Source organism: Heterodontus francisci, chromosome 4 (genome assembly GCF_036365525.1).
Source record: "Heterodontus francisci isolate sHetFra1 chromosome 4, sHetFra1.hap1, whole genome shotgun sequence".
NCBI classification, from domain to species: Eukaryota; Metazoa; Chordata; class Chondrichthyes; order Heterodontiformes; family Heterodontidae; genus Heterodontus; species Heterodontus francisci.
The window spans coordinates 38,235,409-38,260,490 of NC_090374.1; the positions used below are offsets into that span (position 1 = coordinate 38,235,409).

The window sequence follows — 25,082 nt, forward strand, 5'->3', positions numbered from 1 at the left end:
CCATGAGGAATGGGATGGGGATGGCATAGAAGGGAGGGAATGGCATGGGAGGGGTGGATGAGATGATTATGACCTCAGTAGAGACCATTAACTTTAGAGATAGGCACTTCCCAGACCAATTAAAGAATTGCAAGAAGATTTCACATCAAGACTTTTACTATAACAACTAAACTTTTAAAAAAATTAGCATTAACTAAACACCTAGGTAGCTAATACACTAATTTAAAGAGAATGGTATTTCCCATTAACTTATTAACGCATTTGAAAACCCCACTCCACATTTAAACGTAACAGTGTTACCATTGAAAGGTATCCTTGCAGTTAAAAGTCTCAAACTCCTCTCAGTTGCAATCGGTTGGATCTCCATTATGGTTTCAAACTGATGACCTTTACCATGGCCAAATTAAATCCAGAAAAGATTATAGTCGATTAAAATTCAAATTGCCAACATACTTGTTTCCCCCATAATTCAATAAACTGCTTCATTGCAGATGGACTTGCTTGCTGGGATGTTAATTTTTATTTGAATTCGAATTCAGAATGCATTTTTTCACATTAAATACATTACATGAAAAATACACCATTGGTTGCTATCGTTTTGTCTTTTTGCAGGTTGGAGAATGCTTTTTATGAGCATGCACAGACATATTATTACACAGAGATCCGGAGAGTTAAATCACACAAGGAATTCTTGAACAAAACAACTCATCAGGTAAATATAGTTGAGGGGTTTGGGTGGGGGCAGGGGTGGTGTGTTCTGTAGTGCTCAGTTTAAATGCTTTAATACCAGTATGAAATCCTCTGACCTGTGTTGGTAACTGATCATTTTAATACTCATATAGGTTAGTTTTCACTAAAGATGTAGAGTACTAGATGGTCGGGAATATTTTACAAAGCCGTAGCTCTGCTAAGCACAGCATAGTACTAAAATTTCAAAACCACTCCCTGGGCTTGAACTCAGTAGAGTTTTCATGGAATGATTGAAGTTACTGCACAGGAGGAAGCCATTTGGTGCTCTGTACAGCAGCCCCATACCCACCCTGCACCCCCAGCTCAAGTCTTGTAAATTACTCCTTTTCACATGCTTCTGTCACCACTTGTGCTGAAACATCCTGTGGCCTAATAGCCATCAGTAGCAAAACCTACCTTTTCTCTTCCCCTTGGTTCTTCCAGTGAGAATCCTAGATCTCCGTTGCTGCCTTCTCCATTCGTCCACCAGTGGATGCAATCTTTCACTATTTACCTGCACTAATGAACCCAGGTTTCACTTGCTGCTTTGCCTCATACTCTTCTCTCAATGCTGCTTCCACTCACCATGTTGCTGTCCACCCGACGACTGCTTGAAATGCTTGGCCCACATATACCTCATTCCCCAGTCTCCCTCTCTCTCCCACCTACCTGGGCCCCAATGACCTAACTTTCCCCTCCCCCCTCATTCTTCTGTCTCCCAATTAGCTGTCGCTCTTTCCCTACTCTCTCTAACCAGTTAATCAGCTGTTTTCGGTCACCATTAAATGGGGGCTGGCTCTCTGCAATGGTGGGGTGGGGTGACATTACTGAGCCAGAGGCCTTTCTGTAGCAGAGTGGCAGGAATCCATTCTCGGACACTGCCTGGCCGATAATTATAATCCGGTAATTATGACTGCAAGAATATTCAAAGGGTTCGTTGTTTTGCTTTTTTATAGCATTACACAGTTAGATGTTTTGGAAATCTTCAATCGTTGATTATTTTATATAAAAAGATTCTGTTACTACTGGGGGATCTCCTGTTGTGTTGCTCAATGGGCAATCTAGGATCTGGAGCACACTTTTAAGACTAGCATGTCTTTTAAGACCAGTGATGAAACACTCGCTGCATGTATTTACATAATTGTAACCGAGGTAAATTGGAGGCAGTTACTGCTTGCATCTGTAGCGAAATTGCACACGTATGGGAAGGATAAGATTATATATATTTTTTTGCAATAAATTATTTAATGTAGGATTATTACTGTTGCGTGTTGATTTGAAAACTAGTTGTTAGTTATTTTGGAATTATTGCACTTCAGATAACCAATTAAAACTTGGAAATGATTAGCATGTTAACAGCATACACTTAGAAATGAAAAGTTGCCCTGTTGTGGAATTTATTCACAGTAAAACCTGGCTACCTGACCGCATGTCGGGTTCGGGTCTACAGTCGGTGTCCAGCATTCTGGCTCGGTTCGGGTTGGCTATGGTCGGGTTTTGTTTTGTATTGTTTTCTTTTTAATCTACGTTTTGACACGATTTTATTTTCTGTATCAATAACAAGTTTGATATTTTCTGGTGGTGTTTGATATTGTCGTGTTGGGCATGAAAAAAAATTGAAGGACTCTGGTTCGGGTTGGCTGTGGTCAGGTCGGGTTTTCGTTTTTTACCCGAGCCAGGCTTTAATGCACAGTAAGCAGTTTGTTGCATTGCACAACCTGCCTAGGTCAAATGAGGTTTCGTATTTTCTGTTTTAAATAGTGCCAGAATTCTAGCTTTATAGTTTAAACATGTGCCTTTTATTTTTTGACAGCTCTTATTTGTGAGACATCAGTTCAAAACGGCTTTCTTCAGTGAATTGAAACAGGATACACAAAATGCATTAAAGTAAGGCTTTTATTTATTGGTAATAGTCTTTGTTGAATGTATTGTTGTAATCTGTTTCTATTTATGTTGTCTAACTTTCTACACTGCCACTAACCTGAATAACACACTCAATAGTGGAGGAAAAGTATTTCTCATTTCTTTCCACCATTATTCTCTCCAGTTTTAAAGGCAGTGACTTGTGCATGAGTGGTAGCTTTTGGATTCAAGAAGATCTCCAATGACTTACTGAAGTGACTGATGAGTAAGCCTACATGGTGATTGTTAGCAGCCTATTTGGGGTGAAAGCACAGATCAGCCCTCATCTGATATTCAGTCCAGGGAGTGATGAGATGCAGTAACATCCTCCACTATTGCCATATCTGCATTTGTTGAAGTTGTTACAAACCAGGATTAAACTTGGCACAAAACAAAAGCAAAATACTACAGATGCTGGAAATCTGGAACAAAAACAGAAAATGCTGGAAATATTCAAGTCAGACAGCATCCGTGGAGAGAAAAACAGAATTAACGTGTCAGGTCTGTGTGACCTTGAACTCCGTTAAACCTGGCACCTTTTGGCTTCATATAGCTCATTACCATACCATTCAGTACATTTAATTACTTAGTTTAGAGAAAGATTTTGTTTTAATTACCTCTAATCTTTTTTGCCACAATAAACTAAAACATTTTCATATTTTGGAACAAGTGTGGAATTCTGGAGAGAAAATGCTAGCTGAGTTAACCACATCACCATAGCTGAATGTAATAACTACAAGTTCCCACCCCCTACTCCGAGAACAAACATGAATAAAAATGCATGTCTTTATTCACTGAGCTTGAAGTGGTAATATTCATCTTTTCAGTTGCCAACTTGACCATTTGTTGCATCTTCATTCCCCTTTCTAGCACAATGCAAAATTGAATTGATAGGATTGAATGGTGGCCTATGCATTGTATCAGCATTACGCCAATTGTGATCATGCTGCTTTCTAATAAAATACTTGCTGAATGGTCACCCTAACAACACTGTACCTTGGGTATCTGTTTATTTGAATGTATCTTTATTTTCAGGAACTACAGAACGGCTTATAACCTTATACATGAACTGAGAGCCCATGAGACCAACATGCTTGAAATCAAGACTATGGCTGGATTCATCAACTACAAGGTGATTACACAATTTTCTTAGTTATATTTTGCTAGCTGAGTTAACCACATCACCATAGCTGAATGTAATAGCTAGAAGTAATTCATATTTATCTACTTACAGCAGTTTGGAAACTTTGTCTGCGTTTCAAAAGAAAACAGTTCTATTAACATTGAAAGCATTGAAAACTTACAAGCATGTTGTTTTTGTTGCTTAACATGCAAAGAAACTGAAATCTAATGACCTTGCAGATTTCTATGGTTTGAGAAGCCTGTTTTGAAAATCTGGCATCTGTGACATAATTTCCTTTTTTTTTGTTCGTTCGTGGGATGTGGGTGTTGTTGGCCAGGCCAGCATTTATTGCCTATTGAGAAGGTGGTGGTGAGCTGCCTTCTTGAACCACTGCAGTCCTTTGGATGTAGTTACATCAATTGTGCTGTTAGTAAGAGAGGTCCAGGACTTTGTTCCTTCACTGTTGCTGGGTCAGTGATATAGTTCCAAGTCAGGACAGTTTCTGGCTTGGAGGGGAACTTGTAGGTGGTGGTGTTCACATGCATCTGCTGCCCTTGTCCTTCCAGGTGGTAGAGGTTGCAGGTTTGGAAGGAGCCTTGGTAAGTTGCTGCAGTGCATCTTGTAGCTGGTACGCACTGCTGCCATTGTGTATCAGAGTGAAGGGAGTGAATGATTAAGGTGGTTGGTGGATCCCAATCAAGTGGGCTGCTTTGTCCAGGATGGTGTTGAGCTTGAGTGTTGTTGGAGCTGCACTCATCCAGGCAAGTGGAGAGTATTCTATTACTCCTGACTTGTACCTTGTAGATGGTGGATGGGCATTGGGGCGACAGGAGGTGAGTTACACACTGCAGAATTCCCAGCCTCTGACCTGCTCTTGTAGCCACAGTATTTATGTGGCTGGTCCAGTTCAGTTTCTAGTCAATGGTGACCTCCACGATGTTGATAGTGGGGGATTGAGCATTGGTAATGCCTTTGGACATGAAGCAGAGATGCTAAGATTCTCTCTTGTTTGAGGTAGTCATTGCCTGGCACTTCTGTAGTGTGAATGTTATTTGGTTTGCTAACGACTTGTTTGCCAATTCATTTTTAGCACCATTTTATTGTGCATGGAGCAGTTACAAATTCTACAATCCGTCTACTGTTTTAGCATGCATACATTCTATCCTGATCTGGGTGGTCTTTATGAATGTGCTCAATAGTGAAACATTCAGAACTTCGTTGAATAGAAGTTAAGTTGGGAGGGGTCACTTTTTTAAATTTACTGAGCAGTGTAACTCTAAATATTTTTAAAATAAAGTACAGTTGATAACATATTGTCTTCTCACTGCAAGTTCAATAAAATTTCATACTCTGAAATTTTGGCCATGAATCTAGTTTATGCAATTAAGATATTTTTTTAAAAAATAGTAGAAAGGGAGCACACCTATTCAAAGCTGTCAGGATTGATGTATTTATAATCCGGATTTAATGCTGCACCAAACCAAAATACTGACCCAGAAGTTAGGATCACAAACAGTTCATGAATACTGTGGGTACCACAGATATCTTGGACTGTAACTGAGTAGGACATTCAGTTTTCATTTGCTGTCTGCTTCTATTTCCCCAGATTTGTCGTTTATGTTTCCAGCACAATGCTCCGTTGGACGCCATCGCTCAGTTCCGTAAACATGTGGATTTATGCAAAAAGAAGATAGGAAGTGCGGAACTGGCATTTGAACACACAGCCTGGATGTCTAAACAGTATGATTCTATGACCCTTTAAACTCTTAATGGCCCCCTTTGCCCCATGCATGTTATGTGCATAGATTGTGGTATGTGAGGAGCAGAAATTTAGTTCTCTACCTATGTGTTCCTCACCTATCATTATTTTTATTTTTCTTATTAAGCTATGCCACAGAATATGCTCTGGGAACCTATTTGTAATGCTTCCCTTTTTTCCTTTTGTAAGATTTCAAGCATTTGGGGATTTGTTTGATGAAGCCATTAAACTTGGTCTCACAGCAATTCAGACCCAGAACCCTGGCTTCTATTACCAACAGGCAGCATACTACGCACAGGAACGGAAACAACTGGCGAATCAACTCTGCAACCATGATGTACGAGAGTTTCCAAGAAATATGGGATTAAGTTATCTATGGTAGTTTGTGATCATTAATAAAATCACTAAACTGTTCATGTTCCATTATTTCACAGAATGTGTTTTGCCTTGTCGTAGTGAGTCATTTTCTGAATCTCTAATTTGTGGCTGGTTAGAATACAAGATTGAAAAGTTTTTTTTTTAATACTGTTGATTCTCATCTGCTTATTGTATGGGGGAGGGGGAAGAGGTCATTAACCACAAGAAAATAAATTCTACAAGAATCTGTGCCTTAAGTTAAATGTTTATAAGGATTTTAGTTTAGAGATACAGCACTGAAACAGGCCCTTCGGCCCACCGAGTCTGTGCCGACCATCAACCACCCATTTATACTAATCCTACACTAATCCCATATTCCTACCACATCCCCACCTGTCCCTATATATTTCCCTACCACCTACCTATACTAGGGGCAACTTATAACGGCCAATTAACCTATCAACCTGCAAGTCTTTGGCATGTGGGAGGAAACCGGAAATTTAGTTTGTATTTCAAGAGAATCCTATTATAAAACATCATGGGCTGGAGAAACCAACAGGTGGAGAGGGACAGCATATTCAAATCTCAGCAGCAGTTCATTCGGGATCTTTCAATTATTCACTGGGGATTTTCCTCCTGGTCGATAATCAGGTTCCATTCTATACGCACAAGGCTGCAGCTCTCTAGTTTTACTTAATTTATACAAAGCATATCCCAGTTCATAAGTAGAGCCCATTTCTATGTGTGTGAGACTGAGAGATATTCAGAGCTACACGAGTTGTAATGCCCGAGCCCAATGTCCATAAATTGTTCTCTTTATGTTGCATGTTTATGTTGAGGATCCATGATCTTTTGTAGGCTGCTAGCTGCAGAACTGAATTTAATGCATTTAAGATTGATGGGTCAAATGAACTTCTCTTGTTTGACAATTGCACTTTCTTTGTCACTTGAAATATTTGTGTGGATAGATTCTCGTGTATTTATTCTATCATATTATGTTTATTCTTTGTAGTCCTCTACCACCTATCCTAGTCCTGATCCATTGGAGACCCCTGCTGGAGTTTTGGATTTTTTTGGGCAAAGACCTTGGAGACAAAGTCATCAAAGTAAGGGAAGAATTACCATCAAAATAATTCCATGAAGTGAAAAGCTTTGTGTGCAAACTGTGATCTAGGAAAATTTTTATTTTGTGGTCAAAACATGGATTCCTCTCATCGCAACTAGTTTTAAATGTGTGTTATGGTCAGTGATGAGGCCAGTTTTAGTGTGTTTGTTTGCTTGAGAGGCTGACCCAACTTGCTGAAGCTATCTAGTTTGCATTAGTTATTGAGGTATTTAGTTATGTATCACTGGTCAAGACCCGTGCTAGTGTTGCTTGTAGTTTAGATTTTATCAGGTTTCAAAGGTGTGCTTTGTCAACAAGTCAAAAAAGCTTTAAAATAAACTTGCATTTATATAGCACTTTTCACGTCCACTGGACGGTGAATACTTTTGGAGTGAAGTCACTGTTGTAATAAAGGAATGTAATGTAGCTCAATTTAGGGAGTAGGTGCAAGTTATTTTTTTAAATAAGAACTCAGCACTATTCTTTCAAAATTTTGCTACTTTCCATTGTGCTACTTACCACTTTTCCATTATCCGTTTGAAGTTTTAAACAAGAAAGGTAGTGTGTGAAAGTGTTTTGTCATCCACACCTTACTACATATCAAAAACTGTTAGATTGTAGCTTTTAACTAAAAGTTGAATCTTTACCCTTAGAGACTTGTTGTTTGGGGTCTTCCTTGGACCAGCAATTGGCCCTGACATATGGTCTAATGGTATCAGAAAGCATTTCTGTGAGGAAACCTGAAATTTGGGCAATTCAGAGATAGCATGCCCAAAGCAGTCTGTTACATGTATTACTGCATTTCCAGCTGATCATTAATGTTTTCTGAAACAAAAACAAGAAATGCTGGAGTCACTCAGCAGGTCTGGCAGCATCTGTGGAAAGAGAAGCAGAGTTAACGTTTCGGGTCAGTGACCCTTCTTCGGAACTGACAAATATTAGAAAAGTCACAGATTATAAACAAGTGAGGTGGGGGTGGGGCAAGAGATAACAAAGGAGAAGGTGCAGATTGGACAAGGCCACATAGCTGACCAAAAGGTCACGGAGCAAAGGCAAACAATATGTTAATGGTGTGTTGAAAGACAAAGCATTAGTACAGATTAGGTGTGAATACACTGAATATTGAACAGCAGCAAGTGCAAACCTGAAGAAAAACAACCTGAAAAAAACAGTGGGTAAGCAAACTGAACAAACTAAGATGAAATGAAATAAATGCAAAAAAAGATTGTAAAAAATGTAAAAAGGAATGTTTAAAAAAAAAGGAAGAAAAAATAACTAAAAATGAAAGTAAAATGGGGGGCTGTCATGCTCTGAAATTATTGAACTCAATGTTCAGTCCGGCAGGCTGTAGTGTGCCTAATCGGTAGATGAGATGCTGTTCCTCGAGCTTGCGTTGATGTTCACTGGAACACTGCAGCAATCCCAGGACAGAGATGTGAGCATGAGAGAAGGGGGGTGTGTTGAAATGGCAAGCAACCGGAAGCTCAGGGTCCTGCTTGCGGACTGAGCGGAGATGTTCCGCAAAGCGGTCACCCAGTCTGCGCTTGGTCTCCCCAATGTAGAGGAGACCACACTGTGATTAATGTTTTCTGGCCTGGATGTCCATGGATCAGAATTAGGATAATTTTCTGGCTTCTAAGAAAGCTATTCCCCAATGTTGCAAGAGCTGGTACAAGTGAGCAATAATACTAAAAAAATTACAACGTCTCATATCAATTGAAATTATTGTACAACTGTTATTTTAATTGATTGGATTACTTTGTCAAAATACTCTCTCCACCCCAATCTGAGCTCAATGCACTCAAATGAAAATTCTGCATGTAAACAGTTGCAGAGGGCTTGATTTGCTCTCAAAATTCTCTGGAAATATTTAATCACTTTTTTTATTGGTTCGTGGGATGTGGCTGTTGTTGGCTAGGCCAGCATTTATTGCCCATCCTAATTGCCCTTGAGATGGTGGTGGTGAGCTGCCTTCTTGGGGTGCAGGTACACCAGCAGTGCTGTTAGGAAGGGAGTTCCAGGATTTTGACCCAGCGACAGTGAAGGAATGGTGATATAGTTCCAAGTCAGTCTGATGCGTGACTTGGAGGAGAACATGCAGGTGGTGGTGTTCCCATGCATTTGCTGCCCTTCTAGGTGGTAGAGGTCGCAGGTTTGAAAGGTACTGTTGAAGGTTCCCTGGTGAGTTGCTTCAGTGCATCTTGTAGGTAGTACATACTGCTGCAACTGTGCATCAGTGGTGAAGGAAGTGAATGTTGAAGGTGGTGGATGTGGTGCCAATCCTGGATGGTGTCGAGCTTCTTGAGTTGTTGGAGCTGCATCCATCCAGGCAAGTAAAGAGTATTCTATCACACTCCTGATTTGTGTCTTGTAGATGGTAGACAGACATTGGGGAGATGGGAAGTGAGTTAATTGCCACAGAATTTCCAACCTCTGACCTGCTCCCTGCTCTTGTAGTCACAGTATTTATGTGGCTGGTCCAGTTCAGTTTCTGGTCAATGGTAACCCCCAGGATGTTGATAGTGGGGATTCAGCGATGGTAATGCCATTGAACATCAAGGGGAGATGGTTAGATTCTCTCTTGTTTAAAATGGTCATTGCCCGACACTCGTGTGGCACAAATGTTACTTGCCACTTATCAGCCCAAGCCTGGATATTGCTGCATTTCTACACTGACTGCTTCAGTATCTGAGGAGTCGTAAATGGTGCTGAACATTGTGCAATCATCAGCAAACATTCCTGCTTCAGACTTTATGATGGAGGGAAGGTCATTGATGAAGCAGCTGAAGATGGCTGGGCGTAGGGCAATACCCTGAGGACCTCTTGCAGTGATGTCCTGGGACTGAGATGATTGACCTCCAACAACCCCTTGTGCTAAGTATGACTCCAGCCAGCGAGAGTTTTCCCCCTGATTCCCATTGACTCCAGTTTTGCTAGGGCTCCTTGATGCCATACTCGGTCAAATGCTGCCTTGATTTCGAGGGTGGTCACTCTCACTTCACCTCTGGATTCAGCTCTTTTGTCCATGTTTGGACCAAGGCTGTAATGAGGTCAGGAGCTGAGTGGCCCTGGTGGAACCCAAACTGAGCATTAAGTGAGCAGGTTATTGCTGAGCAAGTGCTGCTTGATAGCACTGTCGACGACACCTTCCATCACTGTTGATGATTGAGGGTAGACTGATATGGCGATAATTGTCTGGGTTGGACTTGTCTTGCTTTTTGTGCACAGGACATAACTGGGCAATTTTCCACATTACCAGGTAGATGCCAGTGTTGTAGCTGTACTAGAACAGCTTGGCTAGGGGCGCGGCTAGTTCTGGAGCACAGGTCTTCAGCACTATTGCCGGAATGTTGTCAGGGCTCATAACCTTTGCAGTATCCAGTGCCTTCAGCCATTTCTTTGATATCAGATGAAGTGAATTGGATTGGCTGAAGAATGGCATCTGATGCTGGGGACCTCAGGAGGAGGCAGAGATGGATCTTCCACTCAGTATTTCTGGCTGAAGATGGATGCCAATGCTACAGGCTTTGTCTTTTGAACTGATGTGCTAGGCTCCCCCATCATTGAGGATGGGGATATTTGTGGAGCCTTGTCCACCACCATTCACGACTGGCTGCGGCAAGACTACAGAGCTTAGATATGATCCGTTAGTTGTGGGATCGCTTAGCTCTATCTGTCGCATGCTGCTTCAGTTGTTTGGCATACAATTAGTCCCGTGTCGTAGCTTCACCAGGGTGACCCCTCATTTTTAGGTATGCCTGGTGCTGTTCCTAGCAGGCCCTCCTGCACTCTTGAACCAGGGTTGGTTCCCTGGCTCAATGGTAATGGTAGAGTGGGGGATAAGCCGGGCCATGAGGTTACAGATTGTAGTTGAAGTTAGTTCTGCTGCTGCTGATGGCCCACAGCGCCTCATGGATGCCCTGTTTTGAGTTGCTAGATCTGTTTGAAAGTTGTTCCATTTAACACAGTGGCAGTGCCACACAACACTGTGAAGATGGGACTTCGTCTCCACAAGGACTGTGCGGTGGTCACTCTTACCATTGCTGTCATGGACAAGTAGCTTGGTGAGGACAAGGTCAAGTAGGCTTTCCCCTCTTGTTGGTTCCCTCACCACCTGCCGCAGACCCAATCTAGCAGCAATGTCCTTTGGGACTCGGTCAGTACTGGTGCTACCAAGCCACTCTTGGTGATGGACATTGAAGTCCCCCACCCAGAGTAAATTCTGTGCCCTTACTACCCTCGGTGCTTCTTCCAATTGGTGTTCAACATGGAGTAGCACTAATTCATCAGCTGGGGTTGGTGGTAGGTGGCAATCAGCAGGAGGTTTCCTTGCCCCTGTTTGACCTGATGCCATGAGACTTCTTGGGGTCCAGAGTCAATGTTGATGACTCCCAGGGCGACTCCCTGCTGACTGCATACTACTGTGCTGCCACCTCTGGACAGGACATACCCAGGGATGGTGATAGTGGCGTTGTAAGGTATGTTTCCGTGAGTATGACTGTCAGGCTGTTGATTGACTGATTAATCTGTGGGACAGCTCTCCCAATTTTAGCACAAGCCCCCAGATGTTAGTAAGGAGGACTTGCAGGGTTGACGGGGCTGGGTTTGCCATTGTCGTTTCCAGTGCCTAGGTTGATGCTGGGTAGTCTGTCTGGTTTCATTCCTTTCCTTAGACTTTGTAGCGGTTTGATACAACTGAGTGGCTTGCTTGGCCATTTCAGAGGGCATTTAAGAGTTAACCACATTGCTGGAGTCGCATGTAGGCCAGACCAGGTAAGGACAGCAGATTTCCTTCCCTAAAGGACATTAGTGAACCAGATGGATTTTTACAACCATCTATAGTGGTTTCATGGTCAGCATTAGATTGGATGTGGTGAGATTCACACCCATGTCCCCAGAGCACTAGCCTGAGCCTCTGGATTACTAGTCCAGTGACATTACCACTATGCCAAAAAAGTCAGAAAACCCTGAATCTGTTCGATGTTGGGAAGCGCGTTCCTGCTTCGGCAGATGTCATGTTGTGAAACTGACAGTGCGATGTTTTTAAGAAGACTGCTGTGCAGGAAGACAAAGGGAAATTTCCCATTTCCACTCACGGAGCCCTGGCGAGGATAAGGAACGGCCGCGAGTCGGATGGAAACCTTTGGCGCGGGCCGTATGTTGGACAAACCTGCTGTAGAACCTTACTCTGCATGGACCTTCAGGAGGCTATTACAAGAGAAAACATCAGGCAGAGGGAAAGGTCTCGTTATCAAAGACATTTCCTTTGTACATGGGCTATGCTTGTGTCCTTTGTGGAAAACAATCAATTGGAGTTAAATAGTCCTATTGAAGGATCTATATTTCTAGCATTTGAATGGTGTGCAATTAATCTGTAGTTTTGCTCAATTGTCTTTTCCTATGGGGTGTATTTGGAGAGGAGCTCTAGAGAGGTTTTTGTCTTGAGGTTTCACCAAGACTGATACTTTGCATCAAGATATTAAATAGTTTGACTAGAATCACAGCATGAGGTAAATTATACATGGTCTGCAAAAGCAATGAAAATAATGAGAAAACTATAAATACTGGAAGTGCATTGGAGGCAACTATCTAAATGATAACATATTGGTGTTTGGACTGGGGTTCTTGATCAGAACTGATGTGTAAAGGAGACCATCGTTTATAGTTCACCAGAGGCACTCAACAAAGATCAACAGTATAGAAAAGTTAACCTTCAAACACAGCCAGTAGGTTTTTTAAAAATGCTCAAAGGGCATGTATTATTGAAAGCATGGGGTGGATGTAAAGTCAGATATATACAATTTAAATTTCCTTATCCCTTTTAAGGGATAATGATGGCATGTTGTGTGTTTTGTCTGAAGAATGTCTGAAGTGATAACAATGGAATTGAGAAATCGCCCAGAATTCCTAAAAAGAAAACATTCTGTCCCCGTGGCAACAGTGGTCATCATTGGTTTTGAATGGGCTGCAGTATAACTGAAGCCAGGCTTTTGCTAATGGTGGAATTATCCCACTGTGATAGTATGACCACCTAGTAGGTTCCCCCATTCAATTTCTTTTCAGTGCCACTTATTGTTCACGTTTGATGGATTACAAACTGTCTTTTTCAGGTATTGAACCACCAGATCCTGAGAAAGAGAAAGTTGGCATTTTGGCTCTTCAGCTCAAAGAAAGAGATGTTGACCACTCTGTAAGTACATTTGTACACTGATGTATTAACTATAATTTAGACCAGGGGTGTCCAAACATTTTGCGTGAGGGGCCACATTAGAGATTTTGCCCGACATAGGGCGGTCAGTGAGCAAATTTAGGAAGGATAAAGCTTTAGAAATTTATTTTAGTAATCAAAACAACAAAAAATGTACATTTTTGTGAATTGGCTTGAAAGGAAAAGACTAACATATTAATTGACTACATTGAACATGAGATTTATTGAGATACCTGGCATTGTCCACTTGTGCAAGCAAAAATGTCTGTCCGCACACCTGATTTAGCAATGCAGAGTATTCCAGATAGATGCCCATTTGTCATGAGTGATTGATTGTGATTGCACTATCACTCCCCCTCTCCGTTTCTGTCTCCCTCTCTCTTTTCCCCCCACCCCCACCGTCTGTCTCTCCCTCTTACTGCCCCCCACCCCCCGTCTCCCTCTTTCTGCCTCCCACGCCCCCCCCCCCCCCCCCCCCCCCGTCTCGTGTCTCTGCTTCCCTCCCGGGCCTAGGCTGCAATCCCCCGATTATAGTTCTGTCCAGAGGGACCATGGAACAGGGGAACTACATTTCCCAGCAGGTGCTCACTCATCTAAACAGCAGGAGCGGCTAATTGTAATAGAAATTTTTGGCAGGCCAGAAGAAATTTCAAATCCCTGAAGCTGAAAGCAAACGGCTGAGGACAGCGAGGAGTTGGAATGGCCGAGTACAGTTTATATCCGTGGGCTGGACTCTGACCTGTGGGCTGTATGTTGGGCAACCCTGATTTGGACAGACGATGTAATCTATTTTGATGGATGGGAGTAACAGTGAGTATTATCAATTTTCAGGAATTGATAATTAGCCTCCTGAGTAATGCAGTGGCTCAATTCAAGAAGTACAAGTGTCCTCGAATGAAGAGTCATTTGAGTGAGTAATGCAAACCAAACTTGATAGATTTGGAACCTGAGCTGGCCTTATGCTTGCCATTTTGAATTCATTTTTTGAGTGGGTTATTTGTCTTTCTGAAAATATTTTTGTCACTATGCTGCTCTGTGTTTACAGTGGTTCAAATGGGTGAGGAGTATTATTACGCCAAGGACTACAGCAAAGCATTGAAGTGAGTATCCTCAGTTATCTATTATGTAAAGTGAACTTAAAAGACAGACATGGTCACATTTTAATATATTTCAAGTTCCCGTAACTATATTTGCATCACTTCGCTGCTGTATTTCCGTGTTGATGTGTTATGAAACATTTTTTTTCAGTGTACAGGTAGTAACTATTATTTTTCAAAGTTCTGATATAAAGTATGATCCAATACAAAGAATATTTTTAACTTCACTTAATATTGTCCAAATAAGTTCAAGTCAGTCGAATATCAGAAAACTATATGGACGATTATTTTAGTTCGAGCATATCTCTATGGATTATCTGAGTGAAATATTAGAAACATAGAAAATAGGAGCAGGAGTAGGCCATTTGGCCCTTCGAGCCTGCTCCGCCATTCATTATGATCATGGCTGATCATCCAACTCCGTAACCTGTTCCCTGCTTTCTCCCCATACCCTTTGATCCCTTTAGACCCAAGAGCTATATCTAACTCCTTCTTGAAAACATACAATGTTTTGGCCTCAACTGCTTTCTGTGGTAGCGAATTCCACAGGCTCACCACTCTCTGGGTGAAGAAATGTCTCCTCCTCTCAGTCCTGGAAGGTTTACCCCGTATCCTGAGACTATGACCCCTGGTTCTGGACTCCCCCACCATCGGGAACATTAAAGCTCTGGGAGTTCTTAAATTCATTCCAGTGGAACTGCATGGATGATGCCTTGTCTCCTTTTCACTTGTCTCTTAACAGTCATTGTTCTGAATTAAAAATTTATCAAAAATCCTCTACTGTTAAAATTGTGTTAAAAATACCTGTATTAGTGTACTTACAAACTCCACCTCAAATGTATAAATGCAGTTAAGAACCTTCAACCTGCAAGTGTTCATAAATATATTTACATTGAAAATTTTCTGAATTGTTTTCTCATGCTCGACATTTACAATAACATTTAACTTAAATATTTTCTGCCAGACTGAACATGCTAATAAGTGTTAATTGAAGTAGTTGATAACACTTCAGTTTTGTTTACTATGTATTAAAAGCAATCCACTTGTTGATATATATGGAATTCAAAGAATTCATATTTAAAGACGGTTGGAGAGATTTGTGCAGTGCCATATCTAGTGCTTTGATTCCCCGGTGCAGGCAGTACCTGGGCTGCTACCTGCATGGCCTGTGCAATGTGCTTCATTGATATCATTGAAGAGCATCATGCAGTTCACACAGGGGTAACGGCATTTCCATGCTGTGGTGAATTGAGGTAAGTCTGTGTAGTGCCACTGGAAGCAGCACTACTGTAGGGTCTAAGAGTCCCCTGCAGGCCTACACTACGCAAATGAATCTCTCTGCCATCATGTCTTGTGTTTTAAGGATCCCTCAAAGTGCTTCATTTAGCAGCTAATTTTGAACCCAGATATCAAAGAAGAGACAGGTGAAATACTATACCTGTGCTTGGTTGATGCAGTGGTGGCTGGAATGAAAGACTGAAAGGTATTGTGCGAGAAAGTGTCCAACCTCAGAAATCAAGTGCTGCAAAGTTGCAATATTTCTATATAGAGTCATTACAGCACAGGATAAGGCTATTTGGCCCATCGAGTCCATGCCGACTCTCTGTAGAGCAATCCAGTCAGTCCCATTCTATCTGTCTGTCCCCGTAGCCCTGCAAGTTTATTTCCCTCAAGTGCCCATCTAATTTCCTTTTGAAATCATTGATCATCTCCACTTCCACCACCCTCATAGGCAGCACGTTCCAGGACATCATCACTCACTGCGTAAAAATAAAAAGTTCTTGTACCATCAGCTAATGGGAACAGCTTTTCTTTGTCTGCCTTATCTAAACCTGTCATAATCTTGTACACTTCTATCAAATCACCCCTCAATCTCCTTTGCTGCAAGGAGAACACCCCAGCTTCTCCAAACTAGCCTGTAGCTAAAATCCCTCATAGCAGGAACCATTCTGATGTATCTCCTCTGCACTCTCTCAAGGACTCTTGCTTCCTCCACAAGGTGTGGTGACCAGAACTGGATGCTCTAATTGTGGCCTAACCAGAGCTTTATAAAGGTTCAGCATAACTTGCCTGCTTTTGTACTCAGTGCCTCTATTTATGAAGCCCAAGATCCCAAATGCTTTGCGAACTACTCTCTCAATATTTATTTATTTAGAGATACAGCCCACCGAGTCTGTGCCGACCAACAACCACCCATTTATACTAACCCTACAGTAATCCCATATTCCCTACCTACACTAGGGGCAATTTACAACAGCCAATTTACCTATCACCTGCAAATTTTTGACTGTGGGAGGAAACCGGAGCACCCGGTGAAAACCCGCGCTGTCGCAGGGAGAACTTGCAAACTCCGCACAGGCAGTACCCAGAATCGAACCCGGGTCCCTGGAGCTGAGAGGCTGCGGTGCTAACCACTGTGCTGCCCCCGCCACCTTCAAAGATCAGGTCCCCCTGTCCCTGCACATTCTATAGAACTGTGCAATTAAGTCTCTTTGCCTCTCCCTGTCCCTTCTGTCAAAATGCATGACCTCACACTTCTCTATTAAATTCCATCTGCCACTTGTTTGCCCATTCTGCTAGCCTATCTATGTCCAGTTGCAGTTGCTTTGCATTATTCTCACTTTGCCACACCTCCAAGTTTATCAGCAAATTTTGAATTTTTACCATATTCCAATATCGAAGTCATTCATATAAATCAAAGCAATGGTCCTAGCACTGACCGGGGAGCACCACTGTCTACAATCCTCCAATCTGAAAACTGCCTCTCCCTCTCCCACTCCCTTTCCCTCTTGCTTGCTCTCCCCTCTGCCCCTCCCCTCCCCCATTTAGCCCATCAAGCCACCCCGCCATTCAATATGCTTACGGCTGTTCATCCACTTCAGTGCCTTTTCCCACACTATCCTCTTATCCCTTTAGTAGCTTGAGATGCAAGCCGTCCAATCTAGGCAACTTATCCGCTTTAAGCATAGCCAGACTTGCCATTACTTCCTGCCTATCAATTTTCACGCTATCCATTGCCTCTACCATCTCCGCTTCTATGATACTTTATCAGATTCCTCTTCCTTAGTAAACAAAGTACGAGTTAAATATTTTAGCCTTGCCTTGCACCTCTAAGCATATACCACCCTCTTTGTCCTAAATAGGTCCCAGTCACCTTTTATTACCTGCTTACTATTTACATGCTGGTAGAAGATTTTTGGATTCCCTTTTATGTTAACTGCTATTCTTTTCTCATTTTCTCTCTTTGCCTGTCTTGTTTTCCTCTTGACTTCCCCTCTCAACTTATTGTTGAATATCTTTTTCTCCCCCCTATAGGTTGCTGGATTACGTGATGTGTGATTACCGCAGTGAACGCTGGTGGAAGCTCCTCACCTTTATTCTGACCACTGCACTCAAATGTGCTTACCTGATGGGTCAAATCAAAGATTACATCACCTATTCCCTGGAGCTACTTGGGAGGTGTATCCTTGCTGAAGGAATTAATTTCATTCATAATTCTGTGTCGCAGACACAGATGATGGGGATGTTTCCCCTTTTTTCAACTCTCAACTGACCGAAGACAGCACGTTTTTTCATAGTGTTTTAACCCCTAAACGTTTTAATGGTCGACAAATGACAGGTTTTCTCTGTTTAAAAGGAAGATAAATGTTTATTATACAAAACTGAAATATATGCAACTTCTCCCACTGTCTCCCACACACAGATACACAAACATAAGAAAAGATAGAGATTAAGAGATAATGTGTTTGGGTCTGATGGTTTTAAAACGAGTGTTCAGTGTAAAATTAGTTTTTCCCTGGGGTGAAGACTTGATGTGGTGCAGGCCTAGTTTTTGGTTCACTGAAGACAAAAAAAACTTGCAAGGTTTTGGAGGATGAATGTGTTGTTGAGAACTTTTTGTTATATCTCAGTCACAGTTCAATGGCGAAAGCCTAGTTCGATTTTTCAGGTAGGGAGTTTAAGGCCAATTCCAGTCTCTACCTACATGTAGTTTAAAGATAGTGATCTTCGGTAGGGTCCTTCCGCTTTGCTGGGAATAGATGGAATTTTCATTTATGAACTATTAACTGAATTGAAACCAACACTGATTCGATTCTGATTGTTACAGAACATGCTGCCGCTTCATATGCACACCACCGGTAGCAATCTTTTCTCCTCATTGGTTAGTTTGAATCCAGGCCGCTTTGGTGTGCCTCAAGTCTGTTTGGGTTTGTTTCATAAGTTCTTTATATAGTTCAATAATTTCTCCTTGCACGAGTGTGACATCTGCTCTAAAGACATTGTTGCTTCGTGCTCAATATTCTATTATAGGCTATTCATATATTGGACATCTTTTAGCAACAATTTGGTTGCTTTCTAAGTGTGGTGTAATAATGAAAGCAAAGTTTAAACTTCTTCTTTCTAGTTCCTTTTGATCACTAATATATCCTGATTGATGCACCAGAGGTGCTGTTATAACCATAGACCATTAGTTATTGTTGTGGAGATCTCCACAACTTTCATCAATGCAGCTCACGCCCTCTATCTAGTATGAATTGCCAGATGTGAAAAGCTCCTTTTGCTTCCTCCAGTCAGGTAGACATACTTCTGCTTGATGTTGTGCCTGAGTGATACAGATCTGCAACTCTGGTCCTGGCCAAACCTGCTCTACCTTTAGTGGTGGAGTCTCCAATTATTTTGGTCCCACACTATGGATCACTTTTCTCACATTATTTTACCTGGATTCCTCCTTTAAAATCTATCTTTTTGACTGCCTTTGGTCACCTCCCCTAATTCATCTGCCACCATTGCATGACATCTGAGGTGCGTTGGGACATTCTATGTTGCCCTGGTCAATATAAATAGAATTGTTGCCAGCTTCAAATCTTCTGCATCTTTCCCAGATCAACTCTTAAGTACCCAATTGGCAATCTTTTCTATTCTAATGCTGCCCATGACTGACATGAATAAGGCTTTGAGTTCTGATGAAAGGTCACAGACCTGAAGCATTAACTGTGCTTCTCTTTCCACAGATGCTGCCTCACCTATTTCCAGCACTTTGTTTTTATTTATGAATAAGACTTTGCTCAAATTTTCCTTTTCTGTAACCTGGCTCTTAGTCATTATCTAGACTAGAAGTGACGTGCTGTGTTCCCATATGGTGGGAAGTGTGTTGCTGCTGGCTGTTTATGGATCTGTTAAACAATTTGTTTTCTCTTTAAATTTTGAGTTTATTAGTAAGCATCAATTTATTCAAGTAATAGTACACTGCAAGAGTTCTTAAATTTTAAAATAAAAGTAAAAGATTCTTCAGTTCTTTCCTGAACTGCCTCTTGCTGGGATCCAGTTCCATGGGTATCAGGCACCTTTTGGTATCTCACCTAAGTTGCCATTCTCCATGTGTGAACCAAGACAGGATATTTGATCATAAAGGGTATTTGGCAAGCCCAATGCTATTGTCACTGCACTTGCAGATGTGCAGACTTTCCAGCAGAGGTCACTGGATAACCAGGAAAAAGCAAAACCTTATTTTGCTTCTTTTTGTCTTTAGAGTGGGAGGCAGGTGTTGAGGCCAATTGTAGGGAGGCGGGTGTTGCCCTAGCTAAGTTCAGCCAACTTGTCCATAATGTGGAATTACGGTTCTTTCCTTGTTTGAAAAATAGTGCCAATTTTAGATAATGGCTGATACTGTTTTGAGATGATTCCTTTATTGAAATGACAGCTTCCACACTAAGTGATGAACAGAAATCTCGTATTGAAAAGAATTTGATAAAAGTGTTGATGGTTAGTATTTGTAGTAACAGTTTTTAAAGTCTTTTAAAGCAAGGAAACAAAATCACAGTACCTACTTCCTTCATATATATAGAATGAGAGCCCTGCTCCAGAGCCTGATTGTGACTCCAAGGCCATCAAAGCTGCTCAAAAAATCTGGGCAGATCGTATTTCTTCAGTTGGAAGCAATGTATTTAATATCGAGATGCAAGACTATGTGCCATTTGGTAAGTTTTTTTTTAAACTAATCAAAATATATATTTGGTTATTGACTTTGAAAACGGAAACTTCCTTTTGCACTCCTTTTGTGGCTTGAGTCATTGTCCTCTCCTTGCTATCATTTCCTTTGTAGCAAGATTGACTGCAGCTTGGAATACTTGCTGCTGCTTCTCTGGGCTCGAAGTAATTTGTGTTCACTCTCATTACTTTATAGCTCTTAGCATTCACTTCTAAAATGGGAACAAAGACAATAGGATATTTCAGTATCCATAACTGATCATTCTGTGATGTGTCTGCTTTGAAACCAACTCCAATGGTTAATATTTGAGCTGTGAATATTACATATTCTATTGAATAATAAGTGCTTACCTTAAAAAAAAAAAAAAAAAAGTTTTCATATTTGCTGCAACAATCCCTTGAAATTAATGATGTGTGTCTGTGCCAGTGAGAGAGCGGGAAGTTTAATTCAATAAACAGATTTTAATGCAGGGAGATTATATTTAAGTGTAGCTTTTTGATTAAGAATGCAGGGTTGTCCCATTGTGCAGTTTTTTTGTTATATTTTAACATGTTCATCCCATTGTTGAGCATGAAATATTTTTCAAATTTGTGCTTGCTCACTGAACAAAGCCACTGCTTGTTTCTTCTGTTCTCATTTATTCTTACGTCCATGAAGTTGAATGTAAAGCCCGCTTCCTGGCTCCAAGTTTCCACGTTGATGTCCCTGTGCAACTCCATGTATACCTCCGAGCTGACTGTCCTCATCCATTCAGATTTTCGAAGCTCTGTGTCTGTTTTAACAACCAGGTGAGCGAGCTGTAGATGTTTTCTGAGTTGAGACTTATCTGCCTGTAAAGACAAGATTTTCAGCCAACTGTTAGCTTGGTTCAGTAGTGGCACTTTTGCTACCTAATCAGAAGACTGTAAGTTCACACCCTACACTATGACTTAGTGGTTAAATGCACTCTCTGTGGTGTGACATTTGAGATGTACAGCTGACCTTCATCAGAATAGTGCTGATGGTTCCACAGTTTGTTTTAACATCCTTGGGAAAGGCAGAAAAAAAAATAATGAAGTATTGACTGCTCCCCACCACTGCAAAACCTAGGCTCAAATGAAATATTGCCTGTTGAGTAAAGTGCAAATGCTGCTGGGGCCTAGGAAACCATACCCTGAAGGCACAAGTCCAATGTAGAGCTGATGAAACACAGACTTGGAACCCTACTTGCTGGCAGCTGCGATCTGGAGGGATAGAGTTATGCTGCAGTATTTCTCACACTCTGCTCCAGATAACCCTGCAAGCCAATATCCAAATGGGTAGGTTGGTCCTAACTGGTCAAGAGCAGGGAGTCCTAATCGGTAAGCTGTGTGGCTTTACCTGGGTTAGTTTCTAGTATCCCTGCGTACACTCTTGCAGGTTGGGAGGAGAGCTTTGGCTCTCACACTGTGTGCCCAGGGTCTCTGAAATAGAAACCAAAATTGCTGGAACTATCCCAGGTGCGTGCACGCTAAATATTATCCCATCTTGTTTCTTTACGAATGTTAACAGGCCTGTACACTTCTTGCAATTTCTGTTTTTATTTTAGATTTCCGTCATGTGCCTTTTCTGTCAACTTGGTTTGGTGGAACATATCCCTTTGTGCGCACTCCATTTTGGGCACAAACAAATTCTGCATAGAATAGAATTTACAGCACAGAGCCAAGCCATTCAACCCAACTGATCCATGCCAGTGTTGATGCACACGAGTCTCCTCCCAACTGTCTTCATCTTACCCTATCAAAATAATCCATCTATTCCATTCTCCCTCATGTGTTTATCTGGATTCCCCTTAAATGCATCTGTGCTAGTCACCTCAATTATTCCTTGTGGCCAAGAGTTCCACATTCTAACCACTCTCTGGTATAGGTTTCTCTGTGTTCTTGGTAGGGAGACACTTAATCGTGATTTCTGTATGTTGTGCATCTGTGCTCCGATGTCAGAGCGGATCTAATTGTAATTGCTATTTTTTTTGTTATTTATATATATATTTATTTCTTAAGGAGTATAACCAGTACTGCATGGTGGAAGAAAGCTATCAAACATCTGACATCTTAGTAGCTTCATCACAGGGGTCCATGTGCTTAGTTCCTGGTAAAACCAGGCAGTATATGTTCAAATTTGTTGCCAGAACTGAAGATGTTGGAAAGAAAGTGGAGGTAAATTTTTATGTAGATCTTTATTTCCCAGTTTGAAACGTCCCTGATTCTTGAAAACAAGTAGTGTTTAAAAAAAAAAGGGACTGTACACTGGTACAATTACACTGTTTTGCTGCAATATATTTTCTTGTAGCTGTGATGTAACTTTAATTTTATTGTGTTATGTATAAAAAAAAAAATTCAACAGCTTGTTTAAAAAAAAACACTTTTGATAGTCTATGGTAATAGTTTTATCTATTTAAAAATTGCAAGACAGTATTGGCTTTTGATGAGAAAAACATACTTCCAAAAATCTTCATAAAAGCAATGCTTGCTGAATAAGTTCTGATAGTAAAATCTGATACCATTTCGTATGTCCGTCCTAATAGATTACTTCTGTAGACCTGGTCCTCGGTAGTGACACTGGCAGGTGCGTGATACTTAACTGGAGGGGCGGAGGAGGAGACGCTGCATCATGCCAGGAGGCCTTGCAGGCCACTCGATCCTTTAAACGGCGACCAAAGTTGCCTGACAATGAAGTATGCTGGGATAGTGTCACAATACAGGCAAGCACCATGTAAGTATAAGAAAAGATTAGTTTGTTTAATGGATTTGCTCCATCAAAAGTCCATTATTCACCGTTTTGATGCTGCTAATAACAGTTGCCAGACTATGTCAGAGGCAAAGAACGGTAGTACTAATCTGCAGCAACTTGCCAAGGCTCCTTTGACAGCATCTTCCAAACCTGTACCTCTACCACCTAGAAGGACGATGGCAGCAAATGCATGGGAACACCACCACCTGCAAGTTCCCCTCCAAGCCACACACCATCCTGACTTGGAACTATATCTCCATTCACTGTCGCTGGGTCAAAATTCTGGAACTCTTTTCTAACAGCACTGTTGGTGTACCTACACCCCAAGGACTGCAGCGGTTCAAGAAGGCAGTTTACCACCAACTTCCCGAGGGCAATTAAGGATGGGTAATAAATGCTGGCACAGCCAGCGATGCCCACATCCCCTGAACAAATAAATAAAAAAATAAAAAAAGTTGCATCTGAAGAATGTGCTCAAAAAATGTCATGATTAGAATAAATTTATCATGGAAAGAGAAAAGCACCTTAACCTGAAGGTGTAATTTTTTTAAAGTCGGTCTGCAGAACAGTGAACTAGCACTGCTTATCCTGAATATATTTGGAATAAAATAAATTGTAAGATGCATGCTTCCATCAATCTGCTTGTTTAAAACTTATTTTCTTCATCATGAAACTGCATTAGAGCATTTGTGAATGTTTTACATCTTCCCTGTCTTCCATTAGTATAGAGTTTTAATAGAACAGCTGGATTTAAACGTTCACTTGTTTTCTTTACAGTGGATGCAGACAGTTAGAAAAACTTTATTTCCTATAGTTGCACAGTCTAAAATGTCTCTATTGGAAATCCTACAATGAAAATTGAGAGACAGAAAAGTTAAGTGAAGCTTTCACTCATTATGGAGAAAATCTTTTTTTTTCTCCTTTGAGCACTGGAAGGAAAGTTTCATCCTTTTAGCGGGCAGCAGTGGGGAAAAGATAGGTGAAAATCAGAGGGTAAGAATCTTGTCTCTGCAGTTGTTTTCAGGTAGCAGGACAAAGAGTAAGGAACCAGCAGTTGACCGACTAGCATTATCTATACAGCAAAGCTACTGGAAAAGTGGAGTGATCTACATTTAAGGGGTTTTTATGTATACTGCTTAATTTGATTTGCTTTCAAGTCAGTCTATGTGAACCAACACGGTTAGAGGTCCATTGAACGACTGACTTTCCCAAAAATATCAAGGACTAAACAAAACTGTATAGCTCAGTGGACAGCCAGCAAATTGTTTATCACACTGTTTCTACCATCTGAAAATGAGATGGAGGATCGTTATCTTCAGTTTGAGATTTTGTTCCAGAATTATAATACATTAACTATGAATCCAGTTCAGGATTGCAATCTCATAACTTGAGCTGTTTTAAACTTCATGTAGCATATCACCAAGGCTCAGTAAATTAACAAGTAGCAGTCCTGCTCTTTCTGTTTAAATCTCTTGTCTTGAACAAAATTAAATTTTTTTTTGGTTCAATTTTCCTCCGAGATGCTGTTTCCGCCTTTGGGCTATGTCCCCAGTGAATTGTCTGCAATCTTTTGCATCACATTGGGAAAATGAAAAACTAACACCTTTCTCATGATTATAGTTGGAATATTTTTGACTTCGTGGAGATTGGACTCTTTGAGCTGAATTTTACCGGCCCCTCGACACTGCAGGTTGCGGCACGGGCCGGTAAAATTCTGCGGGGAGAGGCCTGCCTTGACCCGTGACGTCGAGAAGGACCTACCGCATATGATTAGCAGGGGGACCTCTCTGCGGCCCCACCCCCGCCACCTGGCGGTGGGCGCTTCATGTCCATATGTAGGTTGACATTAAATATATTCTGATTAACTTACCTACTGTCCCACGCTGATTTTATGGCCTTGGTTCGGCCTTGGTTCGGCCTTCGTGCGCCTTCGGAGCTCCACATGGAGTTCCGAGGCGAGAACCTGGTGGAGAGGGGGGAGTAATAAAAATTACTGGGTGGGAGGGGTGGAGGGGTGGGGAAATCAATTTTTATTGGATGTGGGAAGGGGTTGAAGGGCAAA

At 41.4% G+C, this 25,082-nt stretch overlaps 1 protein-coding gene across 4 annotated transcripts in view; it reads left to right on the forward strand.

Annotated features, from left to right (window-relative positions):
- trappc11 (trafficking protein particle complex subunit 11) overlaps nt 1–25,082 on the forward strand; it is a 104,311-nt gene that overhangs the window by 56,007 nt on the left and 23,222 nt on the right. For all 4 annotated transcript variants that reach the window (XM_068029360.1, XM_068029359.1, XM_068029363.1 and 1 more), the window contains exons 6-20: nt 613–712; nt 2,543–2,616; nt 3,667–3,763; nt 5,361–5,494; nt 5,703–5,850; nt 6,883–6,976; nt 13,086–13,165; nt 14,015–14,093; nt 14,229–14,283; nt 17,596–17,741; nt 19,982–20,043; nt 20,126–20,258; nt 20,927–21,057; nt 22,291–22,446; nt 22,815–23,002. In XM_068029360.1, coding sequence (XP_067885461.1) covers nt 613–712; nt 2,543–2,616; nt 3,667–3,763; nt 5,361–5,494; nt 5,703–5,850; nt 6,883–6,976; nt 13,086–13,165; nt 14,015–14,093; nt 14,229–14,283; nt 17,596–17,741; nt 19,982–20,043; nt 20,126–20,258; nt 20,927–21,057; nt 22,291–22,446; nt 22,815–23,002 — 1,677 coding nt within the window. The remainder of the gene's footprint in view (nt 1–612; nt 713–2,542; nt 2,617–3,666; nt 3,764–5,360; nt 5,495–5,702; nt 5,851–6,882; nt 6,977–13,085; nt 13,166–14,014; nt 14,094–14,228; nt 14,284–17,595; nt 17,742–19,981; nt 20,044–20,125; nt 20,259–20,926; nt 21,058–22,290; nt 22,447–22,814; nt 23,003–25,082) is intronic.